Source organism: Lycorma delicatula, chromosome 1 (genome assembly GCF_047948215.1).
Source record: "Lycorma delicatula isolate Av1 chromosome 1, ASM4794821v1, whole genome shotgun sequence".
NCBI classification, from domain to species: Eukaryota; Metazoa; Arthropoda; class Insecta; order Hemiptera; family Fulgoridae; genus Lycorma; species Lycorma delicatula.
The window spans coordinates 191792592-191816446 of record NC_134455.1 but is presented as its reverse complement, the minus strand read 5'-3'; the positions used below and the strand labels follow the sequence as shown (position 1 = coordinate 191816446).

Genomic DNA, 23855 nt, shown 5'->3' with positions numbered 1-23855 from the left:
TTCTTAAAAAGTCTAAAGCACTAATAAATTAAAAAAAAAAAAAAATACTTTTGTTTCCAAACAAAAGTATTTTGGACTAAGTTTTTGGGGTTTTAATTAAATAGCATTAAAAACAGAGTACTGTGAGTTTTATTATTTACACTAGTAATATAGAGGATATAAGCCCCTTCATTTTGCAAAATAATGATATTTGGGTCATGTTTATATTGAAGAATTACAAACATTTAACATTCATTAGTTTTACATGATAAAACATTAAGTTAGAAATTTTTAAAATTTTCTTGTAAAAATTGATAAAAAATAGTTATCCTTATATCCTTCAGATGCAATAGTATTATTTTTTACATTATCAATAGCCTAACATTACATTAATTAATTATTATTACAATTGGCTCTAATGACCAACCCTAATAAGAAATTAAATTCTTATTTTGAAATAAATATAACAATAGAATATAATAATAATAAGTTTTTGGTAATGTTATAATTTTTTGTAACTGTATGGAACCACTGAATTGTCAGGAGTTGAGTGTGATCCAACCAAAGCCAAAGATCTTTCAATTTTAAAAGTCCTGATTTAAATGAAAATTAAAGTTTCTCATTAATAGTGAATTTTAAATAGCATGAATGAAACCTAAGTCTATACACACTGTCTGCCAAAAATCATATGATGTATGAATTGCATTATTAAAAATGATAACATGAATCATATGATTTTTTACAATTACAAACAAGTTACAAAAAAGGTACAATCTATAATGAATTATTTGAACAAATAGCAATAAGTTTAGCTGTATATATGAACAACAACAAGATTAACATATTGTTAAAATAATAATACAATTGAGTAATTTGCTTTTTACATAATCATAATTAAACTAATACAAATATGTAATTAAAAACAATATTTATAAGTGTGTTCACAGACATTTTATAAAAATACAATCAAATGAAATTAAAGAAAACAAGAATATGAAATATTTAAATTGATAAAAAATATTACAAAATATATATATTATTTGAATTAATCATTTATAACAGGCATAATTTATAAATAGGTCTTCTTAATGGACTGTTAGCTGTTTGCAAACCAACAACTCTTGACAAGACTGTCAGAGTCCGGATAAACGTGGGTGACTTTTTTCCAATCACAGGTGAAGAATTTTCATTAGTAACTAATATTAAGTCTCCAACACAAAGATTACTTGATGGAAAACATAATTTATTGTGTTGCTGTAAATAATCCTTTGACCATTGTCTCCAAATAGATTGTACAAATTTTTGTAATAATTGCCAGCAGTCTAATCGATTAATTTTAAGTTTCTGGTAACTGGAATCAGGTAAGGAAGTGAGTGGACATCCAATAAGAAAGTGTCCTGGTAATAGTGGTTCTAAGTCTCTGATCATTTGAAATAGGAAAGGTAGGACGGGAATTGAGACAAGATTTCACTTTGGGTCATAATTGTGAATAATTCTTCAAAATTAAGAATGGTTTAACCTATTACATGATGCATGTGATATTTAACATTTTTGATTGCACCTTCCCATAAACCATGAAAATGGGGTGAAAAGGGAGGAATGAAAGACCAAATATTTTCTATTGTATAAATGCTACACTGTCAGATTTTAAGTATTCTGAATTTAAAAATTTATACATATTATAAAGTATATTTTTGGTAGAACGGAAATTGGAATCGTTATCAGAAAAGACTTGAGTGGGAATGTCCCTATGAGGTATGAATCTTTTAAGTGCTGCTATAAAAGACATGAGGTGAGAAGATGAGATCAGAAACTAATTCTAAATGAATAACTTTATTGGCAAGATATATGAAAAGTGCTATATAAGATTTGCTTAATGTTTTATACCTCTGCCCACCAAGACGAATCATAATTAGACCGCCGTAGTCAACTGCGCAAGTAGAAAATGGTCGGGAAGGAATAACTCTTGAAGATGGTAGCTGACCAAGCTGTTGTACTTGGGGTTTTGCGTTATATCAAAAGCATATCATACATGTGAATGATGGAGGAAATAACTTTCTTATTCAATGTTATTATCCAATGTTTCTGTCGAAATGAATGATGAATAAGTTGAACACCAGCACGCAAGAGTCGCTAGTGTTCAGCATTAATGATTAGTTTCATGATGTTAGTATTAGGATGTCAAACAACAGGATGTTTCACTTGGTAATGTAACAGAATGTGTTGCAGTCTGCCACCTACATGTAGTCAGCCTAAATTATCCAGAAATTGATCAAGTGAAATAAGTTGCTTTGTTTAGAAATAGTTTGATAGTTTTTAAGATTATTTAATTCATCACTAAAATGCATGTGTTGTGATTGTTGAATAAAGAGGTAAGAGTGTGGTTTAGTTCCTGAATAGTTAAAGGACCAGAAATTCGTTCTGATTGTCTTGGTTTGGTATTATGAATAAATCTGAAACGGAAACTAAAAATGCGAATTAAAGTATGTAATGATGAAAATCGTTCTATGTAATCGAATACAGCAGTAGATACAAATAATTTTACAATACGTTTGTGTTTTTCTACCAGACATTCAGCACTTATATTACAGTTATTAAGGTAATATTAATATATTTCGGCCAGTGGGCAGCAGTTTGTGAAAGCCAATGAGGACCATGCCACCAAAGTGACATGTCAATTAATTTACTTGCTGAACAACCTCTAAACAATATGTCTGGTGGATTATCAGAGTATTTGACATAATGCCAGTTAGCAATTGTGGTAATTTGTTGAATCTCAGAAATTCTATTGCTGATGAATACTTTCCAATTATGCGGTTGTCCATGAATAGTACTATATCTTAAAATCCATGTGTAAATGTATTTCATCAGACTGTATGTTTGAGGCTTTAATTACCTTTAATAATGAATGAATAAGTAGTAAACCACCACAAAGTTCAAGTCTTGGAAGTGTAATTTGTTTTAAGAGTGCAAATTTTGACTTTGAACAAAGTAAATTAGAGGAAATTGTATTATTAGTGTATACAGTTGTTATGTAAATACAACAGCTAATAGCCCTGTACGGAGACATTGGAGAATCCATATATTTGAATAGAATTAATTCTACTATCAGTGTTGGGTTTGATGGAACGATCTATTTTAATGGATTCAATCAACGCAACTGGTTGTGTAAATTGAGCCATTGTGTTAGTAACATATTGGGTATTGTTTCGTCCCAATTAATTTTAAGTTGCCACAGTGAATGCATAAAATGTTTATGTAAGAAAATAATAGGATCAATTAATCCTAAGGGTCAAATACACCTGCTATGATGGACAGAATATTTCTTTTAGTATGTTTTTTAGAATCATTAGCATGAGTAGTTTGGCCCCGACGGGGAGTCTTATTCTTTAAGACTTTGGGGGTTAGCGTCCCCACGGGCCTAGCCTCTGCAGCTTTTCTTCCCACTATACAATGAGCTGCAGAACACTTTACATTATACATATATACTACACCAAGAACACTACATAAATTACAACATACACACTTACACAACAACAACCTACACTGATATTTCTTACATTTACACTCGGTGGTGTTGCGACATCTTACGAAACGCAATCGTATCCCAAGGTACAAATCGTGCCGATGGGTGAATTGGCTCTACGTAGTGAGTCTCAAATGATGTCCTCTGGGCACCAGGGCGAACCCAGTTGTATTTAGCTCTAGCTCCAGTACGCGTGCGCTCTGCTGGAGTGGTCCATTTTTCGCCGATACTCGTGGAACCAAAATTTCAGTTCCAATATTAAAAACAATGATGGTTGGTGGTCCATCTGAAAAAAACCACCAAATCCAGTCTTGTGAAGAGACCTCGGTCAGCTTTGTCTGACGAGGATAAAAGTCCTTTCCTTTCTTTTTCCTGTTTAGCCTCCGGTAACTACCGTTTAGATAATTCTTCAGAGGATGAATGAGGATGATATCTATGAGTGTAAATGAATTGTTACTATTGTACATTCTCAGTTCGACCATTCCTGAGATGTGTGGTTAATTGAAACCCAACCACCAAAGAACACCGGTATCCACGATCTAGTATTCAAATCCATGTAAAAATATCTGGCTTTACTAGGACTTGAACGCTGTAACTCTTGACTTCCAAACCAGCTGATTTGGGAAGACGCATTAACCACTAGATCAACCCGGTGGGTGAGGATAAAAGTCCTACTGAAGAGAACCATTACTTCTTAGAATCGAATTCTAAAAATATTAGATTCGTTGTTCTCAGAAATAGTCAGGAAGGTGGCTCCCTTCAAAAGATTTCACCTTTCTTAATAAACAAAACCATAACAGGTGCAAGTGGCTCCCCGAAGAATATCAGTAAATTACGTGACGGATCGATTCTGATCGAAACATTCAACGATGAACAGAGTCGATCTATCTTACGTCTCCGTAATATGGGTGGTATAAATATAAGTGCAGAAAGCCACAAAACGTTAAATACGAGCCGGGGTGTAATTTTTTGTCGAGACCTCTTAGATATAGATATCTCTGAAATAGTTGATGAGCTTTGCCACCAAGATGTTGTTGAAGTGAAACGTATAATGAAACTGCAGAACGGAACAGAAGAACCGACACCGTCTCTTATACTAACATTCAATCTCCCTGTTCCACCAGAGAAGATTAAAGTGGGTTACCTCTCGGTTCGGGTACGACCATTCATACCCAACCCACGGCGATGTTTCAGATGCCAAGGTTTTGGTCACACTACAACATCTTGCACGAAAACTGAGATCTGTGCTCGATGTTGTAAAGAAGGTCACAACGACACTAACTACGAAGAAAGTGAAAAATGTGCAAACTGCAGTGGTCCACATACAGCCCGCTCCCGAGATTGCCCAACTTTTAAAGAAGAAAAGGCAATTCTCAAAATCTGTACGGAGCAACAACTATCTTTCCCGGCTGCACGTAGAGAATATAAAAAGATAACCAATCCACAGAACCTGGTTAAACCAGATGTATCTTTTGCCACCGCTACATCTAAACAAATTCCTACAAATGTTAATAATCAGCAGTGCGGATCCTGCAATGAGCTTAAAAAACTTGTTCAGATGCTTTCTGATCAAGTAGCTTCACTTACAGCCACTATCTCAGAGCTGACAAAAATGAATAAAAAGTCTTCCGTCACAGTTAGTGAATCTAACAGTGTGATACATACGAAAGTTCCTGTTCCCAAAGTCGTACCGGCACGAGTAGCGACTATCACAGCTGGCAGTAAGCCACCTAATAAGCTCCCCGTAAAGGGAACCCACATAACTATCTCCTCTGGGATGTCAACTGCAGCATCCCATTGAAATAAATCTCCTCCACCATCAGCTCATATACTGGAGGATATGGTTGAAGAACCACCCGACTCTAGGGTATCAGAGTTCCTTAAAATAAAAAATACAAAAAATAAAAACCGAATCACGTACAACTAATTTTTATATAATTTCTGAAATTTAATTTTTTTATTTATTTTTTTTTTACACTTATGAACATTATTCAGTGGAATGTTCGAGGTATTCGGTCCCGCATTGAAGATATTATAGTACTGGCGCACGTACATGATCCACTAAATTATGTGTTTCCAAGAAACTCACCTTCTACAACTCGGAGGATACTTCTGTGAGAGATACGACTGCCTAATAGACAGTAGGGAGAGTGGTGGAGTGGCTATCTTCATGAATAATGGCGTGTCGACTGCAAGAATTCAACTAACCACTGTCATTCCTGCTATTGCAGTAAAGGTCTGCAACCTGTATCTCTCACCGAACACTGAGTTCAGTGCTCTAGATGTGTCAAATCTCCTCACGCAAATACCATCTCCATCGTTAATAGTAGGAGACTTCAATGCCCATCATATTTCCTGGGGCTCAATCTTCTGCTCCACTCGACGAAATATGATAAACAGTGAGACAAGACTTGGACCTTTGTCTACTGAATAATGGATCACACACATTCATGTTATCATCTGGTACTGTATCTAACATTGATCTCTCCATATGCTCGCCGAATTTACTCCCTCATTTTAATTGGTCTGTTTGTGATGACTTTCACGGCAGTGATCATAGACCAATTTTTATTGTTTTCGGTGTAGACTGCGAGATTAAAAGAAGGCCACGGAGATGGATTGTTGAAAAGGCAGATTGGAGTGGATACCATAAAGCATTCCAATCGCAGTATGACGATGGAGCGAACATCCTCAACCAATATTCCTCTTTTACGTCCATGATACTTGAGAATGCCAACAGATATATCCCACAAACATCGGGTAATCCTAGACGTCCTTTCGTTCCATGGTGGAACGATGATTGCAAAAATGCTATTAGGAATCGACGGCAGGCACTAAAAAATTTAATCGTAGGCCTACAGCAGAACATCTAAATCTATACCGCAGGGCTAGAGCGGTGTGCCGTCGGGTATTCTTGAACGCTAAGAGGAATTCATGGACGAAATACGTGAGCACTATCTCACGCACAACTCCCAAGTCTACTGTATGGAAGAAAATTCGTGCAATTTTCGGATCACCGAAACAATCTATTCTCGGTCTTATTGATGAAGGAGAACTCCTTTCATCACCTTCGGCAGTGGCAAATAGTCTAGCAAAATCTTTCCGCTCGGTGTCTCTCACCTCATCATATAATAATGATTTGAAAATCGTTATTATAATTTGTACAAGATACAAATAGAAGTATTATCGTTAAACATTGGTGATTCGGTTGGTGAATTAAACACTCCATTCGTATTTAAGGAATTGTTATATGCACTTAAAAACTCACGGGACACTTTCCCCTGGACCGGACAACATTCGTCTTTCCATGCTTTCACACCTTCCTAATTCGGCACTACAACAACTTTTGAATATTTTCAACGGTTTATTCTCCGAACAAGTCTTCCCACCTGGCTGGTCAGAAGTATTTATTATACCAGTACTAAAACCTGGTAAAGACCAAACCAACCCCTCAAGCTACCGCCCTATTTCATTAACAAGCGTTTTGTGTAAAATAATGGGGAGAATGGTAAACCGCAGGCTTACATGGTACTTGGAGAAACATGGCTTTCTGTCGCCAGAAGAGTGTGGTTTCCGACAAGGACGATCTTCCATTGATCATCTAGTGTCACTAGAAACAGCCATACAAAACGCTTTCCTCAATCGCCAGCACCTTGTCGCTATCTTCTTCGATATAAAAAAGGTGTATGACACAGACTGGCGATGTGGTATTCTTAACACTCAAAGAATGGGGAATCAAGGGCAATATGCTTGCTTTTATCCGGGGATTCTTAAATCACCGAACGGCTCGTGTTCGTGTGGATGATTCGCTCTCAGATAGTGTCATCTTGGAGAATGAATGCTGCCAAAGAAGCATGTAACCAGCCTCCTTTCACCACTCGAGTTGCTACTTCTGATTTTATTAACTATGTAAAACAATCACTAAGAGCAAGGTGGCAAGGTGACTGGACGGCTACCGTTGATAATAAACTCCATCAGATTAAAGATTCTGTGTTACCATGGGACTCCTCATACAGAAAACCCCGGCATGAGGAAGTAGTTCTCTGTCGATTGCGGATAGGACACACGAGTACCTGTTGAGAAGAGGACAAGCACCTCTATGCGCACGATGCAACAGCTTGACTCTGCGCCAGATACTCGTGGACTGCATATGTTATGCGGCATTGCGTCGTAAATTTAAACTACCCAGAAACATCCGTGGTATCTTGTGTAATGATAAAGAGGTTTTAAACCGGATGTTTCTGTTTTTGCGTAGTATAGGGTTAATACAAAAAATTTAATTACTTTAGTCCTATGTATTGTTTTTGTTATCCAAGTAGCGAGCCTTTTACACTCCCTATCGGAATTTGTCAAATTTTATATATATATATATATATATTCATATTTTTTTTTTGTTTTACAAATTCGTCTGTGATATTAGTTGTAAGACTTTAAACATAATAGTTTTAATTTTTATCTCCTTTTTTCGGAGAGTTGAGTAGTGACATTAACCTAAATCAAAATATTCCTGTATGAAAGCGAATAGTCTTTTTTAAGGCTGGAATTGTTGCTTAGCTTTCTTTCCAAAGATAAAAATTTATTTTTACCATTGGTAAAGGAATCACCTAGTTGAATGTTATTAGCCTTGCGTGGTAATGACACGACAAATTTACCCTGATTATTTCTAGTAGTATTGGTTTGAAAATGTTTTTCACATGTTGAGATTTCATTGCCTGAAGCATCAGTATTAATCTCTTCAGGTTTCCAGAAATTGTTGAGTATAGTAGATAGATTTTTTTATGAGTGTTACGTACAAGAAAAAATGTGACATTACTGTTGCCCTCAATGTTATTAGGAAGGCGACCACTAATTATATATATATTAATTTAGTTTCCTATAGTAGGATATCTGAAATTACAAATGAATTTCTCAGGAAGGATAAGATCTGAGTAGAATTGAGCTCTAATTAGAATGCCAATATTATTTGCTATATTGAAACTGGGATCAGCCAGAAATATATTATATGAGGTAACTTGAAATGAGAAATGTCTAATGCTGATGAAGGGAGGCTTCAGTAATATCTGGTAAACAGCGTACTTTACCTTGAATGAAAAGTTTTTATAACATGAGTGCAATGTAAGTGTAAAACTGTATTTGGGTTGAACAAATGAATTATTTATGCCTGAAATGGGTAGATTATTTTTATTACGTCTACCTAATATGTGGGCAAAACTAAATGTACAATTTGCTTGTGAACCAGAATCTAACGGTAATCTACATGAATATGTATTACCATGTATTTAAGGAGTATTACATACAGCTGTTGACAGAACTATATTTTCATTTGACCGATTTTTAAACGAACAATAGGTTATTACTTTCAGGCTTATTGCCATCTACCTTAGAATCATTAATTTTGTCCATATGAAGTGAGTGTAAATTTGAATGAGTATGTTGTCCATATGAATGAGTAAATTTAGGAAAAAATAGGCCAAGACCCAGCTGCTGGGGCAGGGCCCAGAATGGCATAGCCGGGCCTAATGTCCCTGGCCTTAGCAGTTAGAGGCAGCAGAGACAAGATGAGAATAAGGAAAAGATCCGGAACTGGTAAGCCAACCTGCCATGGTGGCCCAGGGGGGAAAGAGATGTATTTGTACTAACTTCTTGATTATATGATTTTCAATTGGCATTATTATTTATTAAATGTTACAATTTACATTCTATAGTACATAAGTTTTCCTCGATTTGTTCACAATCCAATGATAAAACATCATCGTCAAAATCTAATTCAAGTTTTGATTGAATGATGTCATATTTGCCTTGTAAATCAAGAAGATTCCTTTACTTAATTTGCAAGGCGTGACCATCATCTTGTGAAGGATTAAATTTGTCAGTAAATGTGGCAATTCTAGTTATAGAGGCCTTTATTGACCCTCTTGTTTAATTAATTGTTCCTTTTCCATATTAGTAATTTAAATGAATGTAAATTACTGATAATTTAAATTAAATGATATTACAATAACGATGATACAATGTAAATTAAGAAAGATGATGTAGAATCAGACACTGTCAGTCCCTTTATGAAGTAGATTATTGAATGTGAAGTTTCTTCAAATTTATATATATATCCGCAGTCAGAGGACCAATAAAAATATATGTCGAAAAGTGGTGCTGATTCTTTTAATAAATTGTGATTAAAATTATTTTATTGTATTAATAAATGTAATGAGTGAAATAAGACCTGGAGTCCTTAGAGACTTGTAGTAGTCTCGTCAGAGACCGAAGTAGGACTGCCTGAAGGAAGGAGCTTGCTTATTCACAGTGTATCGAGCCGCAGAATCGTCAGAAACCGAGTGTGAATTTGACCAAAGCCAAGATCTTTAAATTTTAAAGGTCTTAATTTAAATGAAAATTAATGTTTCTCATTAATAGTGAATTTTAAATAATATGAATGAAACCTAAGTCTATAAACAAATATATGTTTAAGAGTTTAATGAAAATTCTTAATTTTTAATTTATAACGTGTTACAAGTGAAATATCTGATTAGCAGCGTAATAAATATGGTATGCACAGTACTGTGTTATCATTCAGAACAAATATGAATGGAGCTGATATTATTCATACACAGTATAAGTGATAAGTGAACAATTCTGCTGTACTGAGTTTGGCAAATATCATACAAGTACATCCTTTTTACACTTATCAAAGTTTGTCATCAATTAGATCTAATAAAATGACAATCTCCTCAAAACAGCTGATATGTTTTCCGGCCTTAATAATGTACACTGTATGAGGATTTCATTAGAAATACAAGTATGAGGTTTTTGAAATACAAGGCTTGGCTGATAAATTTGCACATATATATATGTAGCATGGGAATAAACACAGATATTGGAATGAAACAAAAAACGAATAAAAGTAAAATACTTTACCTACAGAATGAAGTATTTATTTTTCAATATAATCTCCGTCTACACTAATACACTTTTCCCAACATGTGACAGCATTCACTGAAAAATTCTGTCAGTCTTTCTTGGATCCAAGTGGTCACAGCTTCCTTCACCTGATCGTCGGTGGTGTAATGATTACCTTTGAGATCCCTCTTGAGATGTAGGGGGGAATTTTAGCTATGTGCTGCCACTCCCAATTCAAAAGTACCTTTTAAATATCATACATGCCTGTAGCACTCTAGTGTGCAAAACTTATCAGCCGAGCCTCGTAACTTGATGAATTCTGATTCATAATGAGAAAGTAATTTGAACAATAGACACTATATTTAACACTTAAGGTCAATAACATCAGAATATTCACAGATGGCAATTCAATTCTTTATCTTTCATACTCATAGAAAACTAATAGAATTATCTGTTTTAATTGATTAATTACAGAAATAATTTTATATTGATATATACACAAATAAAATAATGATAATATATACATAACTACTTACAATTAACAGTTAACAATAATTGTCTGATTGAATGTTTTTTTAAAATACCACTTAACATTTAAGATAAAATATCATTTTATTAAATTTTTCTTTCAGAATAATCTGAAACAAATATGATTCCATTAGTAATCTTTCATTAAAAATAACTATTATAAAAATTAGTAAATGGAAAATGCTCATAAACTGATTTACATCGTTAAGCAATTGTCATCAACAGATATCACTAAATACAAAAATAATTTTAAAAAGCTAACTTCTCATAAAACAAAAAGAAGTATAAATAATAACAAAATAACAATGATAATAATATATAAATAATACTTATGAAAAATTACAACAAAAATCGAACATTCTTATTATTACTGTTTTCTCAATTATTAATCAATTTCTAACAACAATATTATCTCTAACTTCTACTAACGCTACATATACTAAGTTAATATAATTTATTTATCTTGTGTTTTGGCAGTTTTATGGTATATTTTACTTTTTTCAGTTTTTTCTGCCATTTTGAGTTCTTACATTTGATTTACAAAATTGATATTTATATATTTTATGCATTTTAGTAAACTTTACATTAGTGTTTGAACCAACTTAATAGCTTATACTGACAGCTAATCGCAGCCCTTCATGTATTTTTGTAATCCTCTAAAGATGCTTAATACAAAATCAAAATCCGAGACAAAAAATTTCACTCACTTGCAAACATACTACAATAACAAACTGTTCATTCATTGAAAATACATAGTATTTATACCAGTGTTTATAAAATAAAAACATAAATAGTAACAAAAACAACTATTGACTAAAATCTTATACAGCAGTGTTTATTTTTAATTGAAAACAGATATTCAATTTAAAAACATCTAAAATCTTAACCTATCTCCTTGGATTAGCCACTTATTTTATAAACAATTAGAAATAGTCTTTTTATGTAATAGCTAGATGACTGTAAGGGAAATCCTGAGAATTTTGTTTTCTACTGTTGGTCTTAATCTAAAAATATTGAAAATTAATCTAATTTGTTTATATAAGATTATTTAATATTTTCAAGAAATAAATAAGTAAAAATAAAGGTCACATGACATAAAACACCAATCAGAGCACATGACATTATGTCTTACAAAACATCAGATTGTTGTTTACAGTGGTCTATGTGGTTTGATGATTTTGTGCTCTAAAACACAATTTTTTCACGTGTTATATGATTTTCTGTAATAGTATGACAACTACAACAAGTCTTTGGAATGGAAGCAGGGTTTACAAAAGCCAACAGCAGTAATTTTCTCAAAATTGACGTGGTTATGCTGGGAGTGTTTTTCACATCAAATAGTGATTTCTGCTCAGTGGAATTTGGAAATATCAAAACTTCTTTATAAATACTCAACTATAAACACTGCCTTACATTAGTTTTTCATAATATTAAATAATTATTACCACATATTATGGTCTGCTATATAAGTCTTGTTAGTCAAAATCCATTATATGTCCACAATACTTAATACCCAGTCGACTATGTAGTTAGTAGTTAGTTCTTATATAGCACCAATGAAATGCTATATTGAAATAAGAAAATAAATAAATAAAATTATAAGTATAATTTAACCAAACTTAATCTTCTTTGTTTCTTTCTTTCCTGTTTAGCCTCCGGTAACTACCGTTTAGATAATTCTTCAGAGGATGAATGAGGATGATATGTATGAGTGTAAATGAAGTGTAGTAAATGTAAGTGTGTAAATGTAGTGGTCTTGGACATTCTCAGTTCGACCATTCCAGAGATGTGTGGTTAATTGAAAACCCAACCACCAAAGAACACCACGGTATCCACGATCTAGTATTCAAATCCGTGTAAAAATAACTGGCTTTACTAGGACTTGAACGCTGGAACTCTCGACTTCCAAATCAGCTGATTTGGGAAGACGCGTTCACCACAAGACCAACTCGGTGGGTGTAACCAAACTTAATCTACATTCACTAGCCTTCACTAGTGTACGTAAGTTAAGTTAGTTAATTATATTTATAATTTTATTTATTTATTTTCTTAATTCTTTATAGTGTTTCAGTGGCGCCATTTAAGAACTAACCAACTAATTACTGGTCGATGGGCTATTAAGAGGGCATATAAACGATATTGACTGTATTGTTTTTGAGGTTAATTGTCAGAAGAAAAATGTATCTCATAATTAAATAGTTATAAGAATGGCTAAATTTGACTTTAGTCCTTAAGAGCATCGTATGGAAATGATGCTGTAAGCTACGTGTAGCTAAACTGTGATGGCAAAATATGTACAATCAAATGTAAAATATGTTCGAAACATAGTCATGTGAAATTATATACAATTTGTTAAATAAACAATTTTTTTGGAGTTTTAATGTTAGTACTTTCACACTGAGGCACTACAGAGTACTTGTAAAACTTGAAATTCATTTTTGACTTAGTAATTTTTGAAACATCTGATTGTTTCGTAAGGTGTGATGACATATGAGAGGTTATGACAGTTTGGAGTGTTTTAGGGGGAAAATTTTAATTGGTTTATAAAAATTCAAAATACATCATGTAAATGATCGTTTATGTGTTATAATGTTTATATTTTAATAAAATAGACCATGAGGGATAATATAAACCGGTTTCTCAAAAACAGCCAACTAGCCTGTTGATTTATTATATATATAGTTGATATATATAGTTTTAAAATTTAAAAAAAGTCAAATGGTTTTTGAGTTTTATTCATTTATAAGAACTTAATACATTTTTTTATAAAACCTATACGCCGATCATTAAACAGAATTTCAGAGAGCATTCCTGTAATGGGAAAAAATAGGAATGGTTCAGTAACTGTGCAGAGAAATATCCCGAAGAGATCAGTCAGAATAAATAATAAGCAAGTTACCAAATTTTTTTTTAAAAACAGTTCGGTTTCTTAATGAATATTCTTTGTATATTAATAGAAATTATAGTTAAACAAATTCTACTCAAAGAAAAAGTTCTGGAATAAATTTTAGCAACTTCTTTTTATTAATATAAAAAAAACCCATTTGTTTTTTTTAAATGGGTAAGATTTCTTCTCTCAGGATAAAAATAATTGAGTTTTTATTTTGTGATTCATATCACACTAAAGATATGGGTTTCCATTGCTACATGTATGATAATGCATTGAAAATGTTTTATTATAGTTTCTGCATATAAGATAAAAGCAAAGAAACAGTTTTACAATAAACACACTTTTATTTGTTTTTGCAAATGAAAAACTACTGCTCTTATTACAAAGGATTTTGTAATATCAAAAATCAGCAAGAAATAGACTATTTAAGAAAAATAATTTTAGAAATTTAATAGGAAAATATGATAATTTAGCATTGTATAAAAAACGTACAAAAAAGGTCTCTACGCCCATGCACATAACAGTTAATCAAAGAACCATTATAATTTAATATATAACATTACAGCCACAATTATCTAAATTTTACTATTTTAGTTTTTATGTTTGATCGTCCATTTCACTTTGTTCAGAATCATCCTTAGCCACTTCTTGCTTTTTCTTCCAAGCTTTGGCACTAGCAAGAAGTTTGAGATTTGGTTTAGCTGCTTCATCTTCAGGAAAAATATAATCAAAGAATTCTTCCCAACCTTCATCAGTCTGAAATTAAAAAACAAAAATACATTAAAAAGGATTCATTGAAATCAAATCCATTTTAGTCATATTTTTAATAAATTTCTTACATTGTTTTAACTGGCTTTAACTTCCTTTAATTATATAAATTTCTTAAATGCTTTTAGTGAGGGTTTTGAACTAACTTATGTTACATCATAAACCAATGACATTATGAGGTGTACACGGCAGCCTTAAGGAGGCAGCAGTGGTGACTGTTTGGCAGTATCCATAGATGGTTGTATTAGATTCTGAGAATTAATCATGGCCAGTTAATGGCAGGGCCATGTTTATAGTCTAACAGGGGACACAATGTTGTCTAAGACTGGGGTCCTGAGATTAACGTACCATGAGGGTGTCATCTTGATTCTGGTGGTAGTGGGTAGGATTGTGCAGAATGTGATGGACAGTAGTAACAAAGCCAATTGAGTTAGTGAGAGGTTGGCTACTTGATAAAGGTCTGGAACTGCCCCAGAGGAAACTAATGTGTGAGTCATAGTCAGAAGGTGGAGACTGAGGCACATCACCTTCAGAGTACAAGATGTCTCTGTGCTTCTCAGTACTTGCTGAACAGGAGGCGTTCCTTTAGGAGACTATGATCAAAACCATGATTAAAACAGAGAAGATGGTGGTCCGTGGTGAGCAGGCTTCTCAACATGTACAGGCCAAGATCCTCGAAATGGAGGTGAACTTGATCCTGCTATACAGGGCAGTTGCCTGGTTAAGAGCCCTGAACACAGTGTAACAGACTGACCCATGAACGGGTCCAGAGAAGGATATCTCTGTGAGTCTGCTTGAGCTATAGAACTGTCTCTTCTGAGGCAGCATTTGTTATCTATCAGTTATCATTAGTATGCCACTGATAGGCTTGTTAGCACGGTTCAGAGAAGACTGTTACTGCGAGGGGGGGGAGGACATCATCTTATGGTGTTCTCCTAGACAGTTGGCAGTCCACATGGATTGCATCTGAGGGATGATGGACCTACAGGTTAATTGAACATGTCACACCATGGGTTAGAGGGATTTGAAGAAGTAGATTAATTCTTTATTCAGTTACTGTTGGATCATGGCTGCTTCAGGTTGTATCTGTATATACTAGAGCACACAGCAAAAACGACTTGTATCCATATTGTGGCATCCTTGATGATGTCAAGCACATGCATTTCATGTATGATAAGTGGACAAATCCAAGGGTGTAGTGTGCAGCGATAACAGGCCTGCTAGACACAAAAAACATAATCTTTGTCAAGCTCACAAGCATTAAGAAGTGAAATGCAATCTCTGAGATGGTGAGAAGAATCATCCAGGGAAAGGGACTGGGGAATAGTATGCTGTCCTCTTTCTGATAGGCAATCCTGTGATTCCCATCGAAGGAGGGGTTTTAATCAGTGAGAGCCCGACACTACCATCTGTGCGGGTAGATAGTTTCTGCAAAAGATTTCCCCTCCTCCGATGTAAAAAACAATTGAATTTATTGTTTAGTAATGAAAGTAAGTTATTATTTATTAATATTATAGAATTAAGGTACTGTTTGGAAACTTCTCAGGCCTGACAAAGAAAATACAAATTTTTCAGAAATTTTTTTTATCACTTAAAAACGTTTTTGTTTTTGTCACCTTGCACTTCAGATCAATGACTTTCCAGATAGATAATCTTTGTTAACTCATTTAATGCTAAAAAAAGCAAGGGTTAACATTGCTTCAATTTACATCCTTGAAGCTGTTACATATGCTAAAATGAGAAATCTATTAATGAAAAGAATTACTTATGTAACAAGATCTACAAAGTTTTTTGAACAATGATTAAAATTATCTGAAAAATTACCTTTCATTGGTTTAGAGGGGGGGGGGGGGAGGAATTCTTTGAATAATAATTACTGTATAAAAATAATATTAAAAAAATTTCTCTGTACTTATTTTTTATTTTGGTTTTTCTGGGCGAAAATGCTTCCACATTTTCATCGCCTGGACACGATATTTTTGTTGTAATAAACAAACATATATCACATTTTATATTTCAATTAAAATAATAAAATTTCCAAGTGCTATTCAGCAATTAGCATGAGTAGCTGAAACACACTACAGTAATCTAAATATTTGAGTATAAATGAATGCCCCTAAGAAATCATGCATTTCATTATCGCCTGGAATAGTTCGCATGTTAGTCCCTGGTTTAACCTTTAGATATGTTTTGCTGTAATATTACGGCAGTGAAAATTTAGTTTCATGGCATTTTGCTACAATAGTATGCTTCATGTACTGCTATAAGCCACTGCTGTGTAGAATGACAGACTCAATTTATTTAGTAATATAGGGGAATAGTATCATTAGGCTATAAAATGTTACTCATAGGCCTAATTTCTTTAAGAACTGCCAAGAGAAACAGCTGTTTTGAATGTTCCTTTACTGTAGCCTATTCCTCCCATCACGCTGCCGTCATTTCAATTTCCGCTGTGTTGTTCAATGTTGTTATTCAGTTTACACTTATGTTTTCAGAATCTTTGTAATAAAAACATTGTGTTTACAGTATGTTTTTTCCCATAATGCAATTTATCTTGTTTTTTAGTAATGTTGTTTATGTAATGTTTTCTTTTCCCAAATGTTGTTATAAATCATTGTGTTTATAATACGAGTTTTCTTTCTTTACTGTATTTTTTTGAATTTGTATACACTTGATTTCTTGTCTTCAATTAGTGTTTTAGGGATATTTTAGTATAAAAATCTAAAATCTGTTGTAGAAAGTAAACAGTTCAAACAAGGCAGAAAATAGTGCTTATGTGATTAATAATGAAGTAGCAAGATTATTAGATGTTTTAGCATCAAACTCTGATTTCTTTGATGCTAAACATTTAGACATTGTTACATTAAATGAGACTGATGATGAGGATAAATTTGGTAGTATAATGCATAATTGTTCTGGTGATGCAGTAGACTTTCAAGATGAAATTTTTAATAGAATGACTGATTTATTTTCTGGGGATGCATTACAAGTCACTAATAGTAATAAGTTGGAGTTTAAGTTTGATGGCTTAACTGTGAAGCTGGCTTGTGCATAGATTCATGTTTTGAGATCTATCACACTAACAAAACCTTTTAAGCTAACTGTATACTTCATTTTTCATGCTAAAACATTTATTAATCAGTATTCTAGAATATTTACTATTTAAGTTTGAAATATTATATACATATCTTAAGCAGAAGTAAAAATAAAGTAAATTCAACTAACATGCTCGTTTCTGTACTTTTATTTTAAAATAAACCCACGCAGATAGGAGGTCACAGTTACTTGCATAACACTATTTAAGTAATCAGATATCCATGAGTGTGCCCAATTTGCAAACGGTAGATAATAACTTCCTCTGGATGATTATTTCTGCATGAGGAGCTCCACAGAGATAAAGTGTTCTTAACTGGGTGAAGTTTATTGTTCATAGTAGTATTCCAATCACTTTGCCAATCATTATGAACCACCCTCTTCAGGAAAAAGACTAGATCATTCGAAGCGACGCGATCAGTGAATGTACTTTGTGGATCAGTGCTTATATCTGTTAATGAGTATATGAAAGCCAAGGCCAAGCTCCTGTGCTCTTTTCAGAATTGGTATTTTTCTCCTTTCTCTTCCACATTTTATAATTACTTTAAAATGATAATTTTGACAAGTTGTAAATTTAATTTATTCTATATTCTTGATAACTTCTTTGTCTTTTGAGTATAAGTCTGTATATAAGCTAATAAAACAAATGTCATATTTATTAATTGATAATTTCCAGGGCAAAATTAAGTTAGGTAATACAAGAATGACATAAATTTTATTGTTTTACAATGCAGAGAATCATTGCATTATTTCCTGTTTTTTTCTTGTTTCTCAATAAATGAAATTAATGCATTAATTAAGGTTGAACAATTTTGGCTACAAGCATTAAACACTTAATTATTATAAGTATAATAATGCTTTAAATAAAGAAATTATGACACGACTAAATTGTGCGTCATATAATTTTGTATTAGGATAAAAAGAGTCAAGAGATTGGCTAGTTGATATGTTAGTATGGTGCAAGATAACAATTAGTGGGTAAGAGATTTAATGTAAATCATACAGTATTCCTGCTCAGAAAGTTGTCCATGCATGCTTTTTTTAATTATGAGACAATGAACCTCTATGCCTGTGAAATTCTCCCAGGATTTGTTTCCAATTAGGAGGATAACACAAAAAGCAAAACTAAAGGCTGAGGTGCCAACTGGGTAAACTGAAGCCTCATATTTCTCATAAAAGCTAATTTAATTTAACAAGTAATAAACAAACAAATTGTTATAAGAAATAAGGATATTATACAGTTATGAGAAAGAAGAGAATTAACCGGTATTAATTAATTTGAAAGATTATTTTAATTTGTAACCATACTGACACAAAAATATAATTTTTATAAATGTCTGTAATCAGTGGTTGACAAAAACAATGACTGCATTTTAAAAACCACAAAAATGTTGTTGAAATCAATAGTTAATATTTAAGATAACATATTATAGTCATATTACTGCCAGTGTTTTCTCAATGGAAAAATGTATTTTACCTTTTGTAAATTAAGATATAAAAGTATTCCCTTACCCCATCTTGTCCAACAATTCTCTGTCTCCTCTTCACTCTACGTGGCATTTTATTTTCAACACGTTGTACTGTGGTTGAATCACCATATTTCATTTCAAGTTCTCGCCATGCTTCAAGTAACATAACACGTTCCTCCTTCTCTCCAGATGCTCTTAGGGCATTGTTACCTCTCTCATATACTCTGCGAGCCAATACAATGTTATCAATGTCTTCTTCTGCACTGCCCACTGACATTTCAAACTGTGCATAACTCATCCATACCTAAAAATAAAAAAAATGATATTTTTACAGTAAAAAAAAAAAAAACCAGTAAATGTTATCAATATTAAATTAAGTCTCTATCTCAGATGAAGACAGTGTAAATGAAAAGGGGTCATACTACATATTGAACCGGACAAAGTACGGATACTTTATTCAGAAATTAGTTGAAAACTGACAATCAATTAAAGTATCACAATGACTCACTGATTAGGGGTAGGAATAGGAGGTCTCACTTTATTCAACAGATACCTCAGCAACTAAGTTTGGCTTTTTTGAAATCTGAGATAGAGAACAGAATCCTTGTTTTGGAAAAAACACAAGACCATATTCAAGTTAATCTGCAAGGTATATTACCAAAAATATCAGTATCAGGCAGAAATAAATCAATGCTAAAATCATGCTGTACACAGTGTATTCAACTAAGCTGATATGTATTTATGTAAAATGAGTATGTTGTAAACATGCTGGTTATAGCAAACCTGACAGGAGAAATTATTCCTTATATGACATCTTCAGTCATTCACCACACCATCAGCCTGTTTAGTGAACATCAATAAAAAATTACTCTTGTAAAAAATAATTCAGACTAGTGCATTTCCTGTACCTCTACAAAAAAATTATCTGAACAAAAGTTACTCACATTGGATGGGAGACACTTAAAGATGACCTTGGTTTTGACCTTGACTGTTATTTCAAGGTTAACTCAATTTTTCAAATGGAGTTACCTATTTTTGACCCCGCCAATGAAAAGGGCAGAAAATTTTACATTGAAATATGTGGTCAAAATATACCCTTGATCCTTTTTTTCATGATATTTCATTTTAATTGCCCCAGGCGATTTGGTCGTAAAATATGCACAATAAAAAAATAATACCTTAACAAAATTTATTAAGAATGTAGAGGGACACCTCACGGTGACCTTTGATTTGATTTTGTCCTTATTTCAAGAAAAAACACAAGGTTTTTAATGGAATGACCTATTTTTGACCCCACCAATGAAATGAGCAGAAACGTTTACATTGGAATATGTAGTCATGCATATGACCTTGGATGTTTTTTTTTTTTGGTCATATGGCTTACCATCAGAGATAGTGTTATACGATAGTGTAGTCATTTTTTATGCTCTTTCCCATAGTTTAGATAAATGGCCTGGAATATAAATACTATTCCAGAAATATTGTATGATCTTCAGAAACATGTAACTTGTATAACATTATCACCTGGGTAATACTATCTCTGATGGTTAGCCTATGACCTTCAAAATAAGGTCCAAGGTCATATGTGTAACTACATATTCACCTTAGTGGGACAAAAATAGGTCATTCCATGTGAAAAAAATCAACGTCAACCTTAAAATAACAATCAAGGTTACCATGAGGTGTGCTCCTCACTTCACTCGAGTAACTTTTGTTTAGATAATTCTTTTTAATATTGTATGTAGTTTATGAGAAAACCATCTGGGGGGCAATTTAAATTAAACACCCTGAACAGTAAGTCTGAACTAAATTTCTATAGTCAATACAAGTAGCGCCATCTCTCAGACAACCAAGGGACTATGTAGTACGATGTCTGACGAATGTGTGTACAAAATTTCATCATATTTCGTCCCTCCAGTCTCGAATGAGGATGTAGGAATACTAATGAACTTGGTAAGCAATAGAACATGCTAAGTAACTCAGAACATAAAAAAAAATAATCACTGAAAATACAGTAACATCTTTTTATAAATGGCTGGCATGCTGTCAAACAACAAAAAAAGACAATTTGATCACTTATTAAACTGAAGTCAAATAAAGATTTTTTTAAAATATTTACACCTCTCTTACACAAAATACATCATTATCCAATTTCTCACATTGTCAAAAAAATTCTGAAAATTGAATGAATTTAAACATTTCCCCAGGTATTTTGAATTCCAACACAGTAATGACCTTTTCTCATCTTAATTCAGCCTTTAAAATAGGATGTTACAGAATGAATGCTACTATTTAAAATTCTTGAATTGCTCCTTTAAGAGGTGGCTCATTTGATTTATAATGTAAAAGGCCAATTAGTTGACCAGTAAAAAATCCCCAAAAAATTGATGCCTATAAAAAAACAGCTATAATATTAAACAAAGTACTTTTGCCTCAAGTGATATAACTTTTTTTTATAGAAAAACTAATTTAACAATGGGCTCTACTAAAAAATACGCTATAAAATATTCCGTCTTCTAGTACTTATTTAAATGATAGGCATGTGTCATGCCACAATTATAAATACTCTGTGTCCTGACAAAAGAAAATACTCCTAAAAATGGCATAAAAATTCCCAAGAAAAAGAGGCATTCAATGCCAAATTACAAGTAGGAAAGTGAGATGTCTTCATCACTAAATTTTATATTCGAGGCCTGTTCAGAAATTAATCAAACTTTATTTTTTTAATCTTTATTATTAACTTGGGAAAAGCCCCAGGAATTGATGACATCCCTACAGAGCTAATGAAGGCCATTAGAGAAAAACTAAGAATAGCCCTTTATAATCTGATTTGTGAGGCATATGAAACAGGAAAAATGATAGATCTTGAGAAATGTGTAATGGTCTCTATACCAAAGAAGGCAAGTGCAATGAATTGTGAAGACTTCTGCACAATAAATTTAATTTCTTACACATCCAAAATCTTAACATCTATACTATTGCAAAGACATTATTCACAGTCCTACGTCAAGATCAGTTTGACTTCAGAAGAGGACAAGATGCATGAGAAGCTACATTAGCATAAAGATTATTAATACATACAAGACAAGAGCCTAAAAAAGGGCAAACATACGTATATCACCTTCATCGATCTTGAAAAGGTGTTCAAAAATGTGAACTGGAACTAAATGTTCATGATACTTAAGAAGAGAGGGATCAGATGGAAGGGTCATCTTCTGGGCTTTGTATAGAAATGAGGAAGTAATCATCAGAATGGGAGATCAAGAAAGAGTAAAAGTGCATGAAGGAGTGCAACAGGGTTGTCAACTGTCACCTATTTTGTTTAACTCTTGTACAGGAGGCATTAGATCAAGTGAGGGAAGAAGTCAAAGTGAGCTTTAGAATCCAGGGAGAGAAAATTGATATGCTACAATTTGCAGACAACATTGCCGTGATCACAGATAATGAAAAGGATATGATTGACATTACTGAAAAAATGGACGCCATATTTACTAAGGATTACAACCTTAGAATAAACAGAACAAAAACCAAAACAATGGTATGTGGTGGAGTATATAGAAGTGCGGAGATTAAACTGAGTGGTGAGACTTTCTAACAAACTAATGAATTTAAATGCCTAGGCAGAACAATTATGCCAGGTGGATGAAGTTGTTAAGAAATAAAAATGGGAATTGTGCAACAAGAATTGCCTTTAACAGGAAAAAAAACACTTGTTCTATACTACCAATATAAATTTGGATATAAGGAAACAGTTTCTAAAAATATACATATCGAATGTAGTTCTGCATGGTAGCAAAAGGGAGACGATCGAAAGTTACTACAGATAGAAGGAAGCTGGAGGCCATTGAAATGTGGTGCTACAGGTGTATGGTTAGGATCAGGTGGATTGACAGAGTTACAAATAATGCAAAACTTAGCTGGATGAATGAAGAACAGAAGTTCATGAATGCTCTCACAATGAGAAGAGATGTGCTAATTGACCAGATACTATGACACAATGGGCTGCTTCAAATTATTGTTGAGAGAATGAATGAAGGGAAGAATCATCGCAGGAGAGGAAGCCTGGAGTATATCAAGCAGGATGTGAATTGTGAAGTCTATGTCGAGCTGAAAAGGAAGATTCAGAATAGAGGACTCTGGAGACTTGCTGCCAACCAATCATAGGATTGAATACCAAAGAGAAAGAGAATATTAATTTTACAGATTATTGGTCCTTGTCCCCTTCCTTCAAAGTTTTCCCCTCCCCTACACATACTTTTCCCCTGCGGTGTTTCCATTTTGCAGAGCAGTCCTGGATAGCTTCATTTGAAATGGCCTTTAAGGTCTGTGACGAATTTGCTTTATATCATCAGTAGTCTCAAAACAGCATCCTTTCATCACTGATTTTAATTTCGGAAATAAGAAAAAATTGCAAGGAGCCAGATCTGGCAAGTAGGGAGGCTGACGGAGGACAGTCATCTGATTTCTGACAAAAAAAAGAAGACAAATTGACAAAGCTGAGTGTGCGGACGCATTGTCATGGTGAAGGAACCATGAGTGTCTTGCCATAACTCTGGTCTCTTTTTGTAAATTTTTTCACACTTAACTGTTGTAAAACACCTTGATAGTAAGTATAGTTCACTGTTTCACCTTGAAGCAAGAATTCAAAATGCACTATTTCATTAAAATCGAAAAAACAAACAGCATTCCTTTGACATTTGATCGAGCT

The 23855-nt window shown here is 33.2% G+C and overlaps 1 protein-coding gene across 1 annotated transcript in view; it reads right to left on the bottom strand.

Annotated features, from left to right (window-relative positions):
* The window catches only part of crn (pre-mRNA splicing factor crn), a 188888-nt gene that overhangs the window by 86421 nt on the left and 78612 nt on the right, over positions 1 to 23855 (bottom strand). Inside the window, exons 11-12 of the mRNA XM_075369236.1 lie at positions 19191 to 19451; positions 10418 to 14573 (exon numbers count right to left, since the gene is read on the bottom strand). Of these exons, the coding sequence (XP_075225351.1) occupies positions 14415 to 14573; positions 19191 to 19451 (420 nt within the window). The 3' untranslated portion in view covers positions 10418 to 14414. The remainder of the gene's footprint in view (positions 1 to 10417; positions 14574 to 19190; positions 19452 to 23855) is intronic.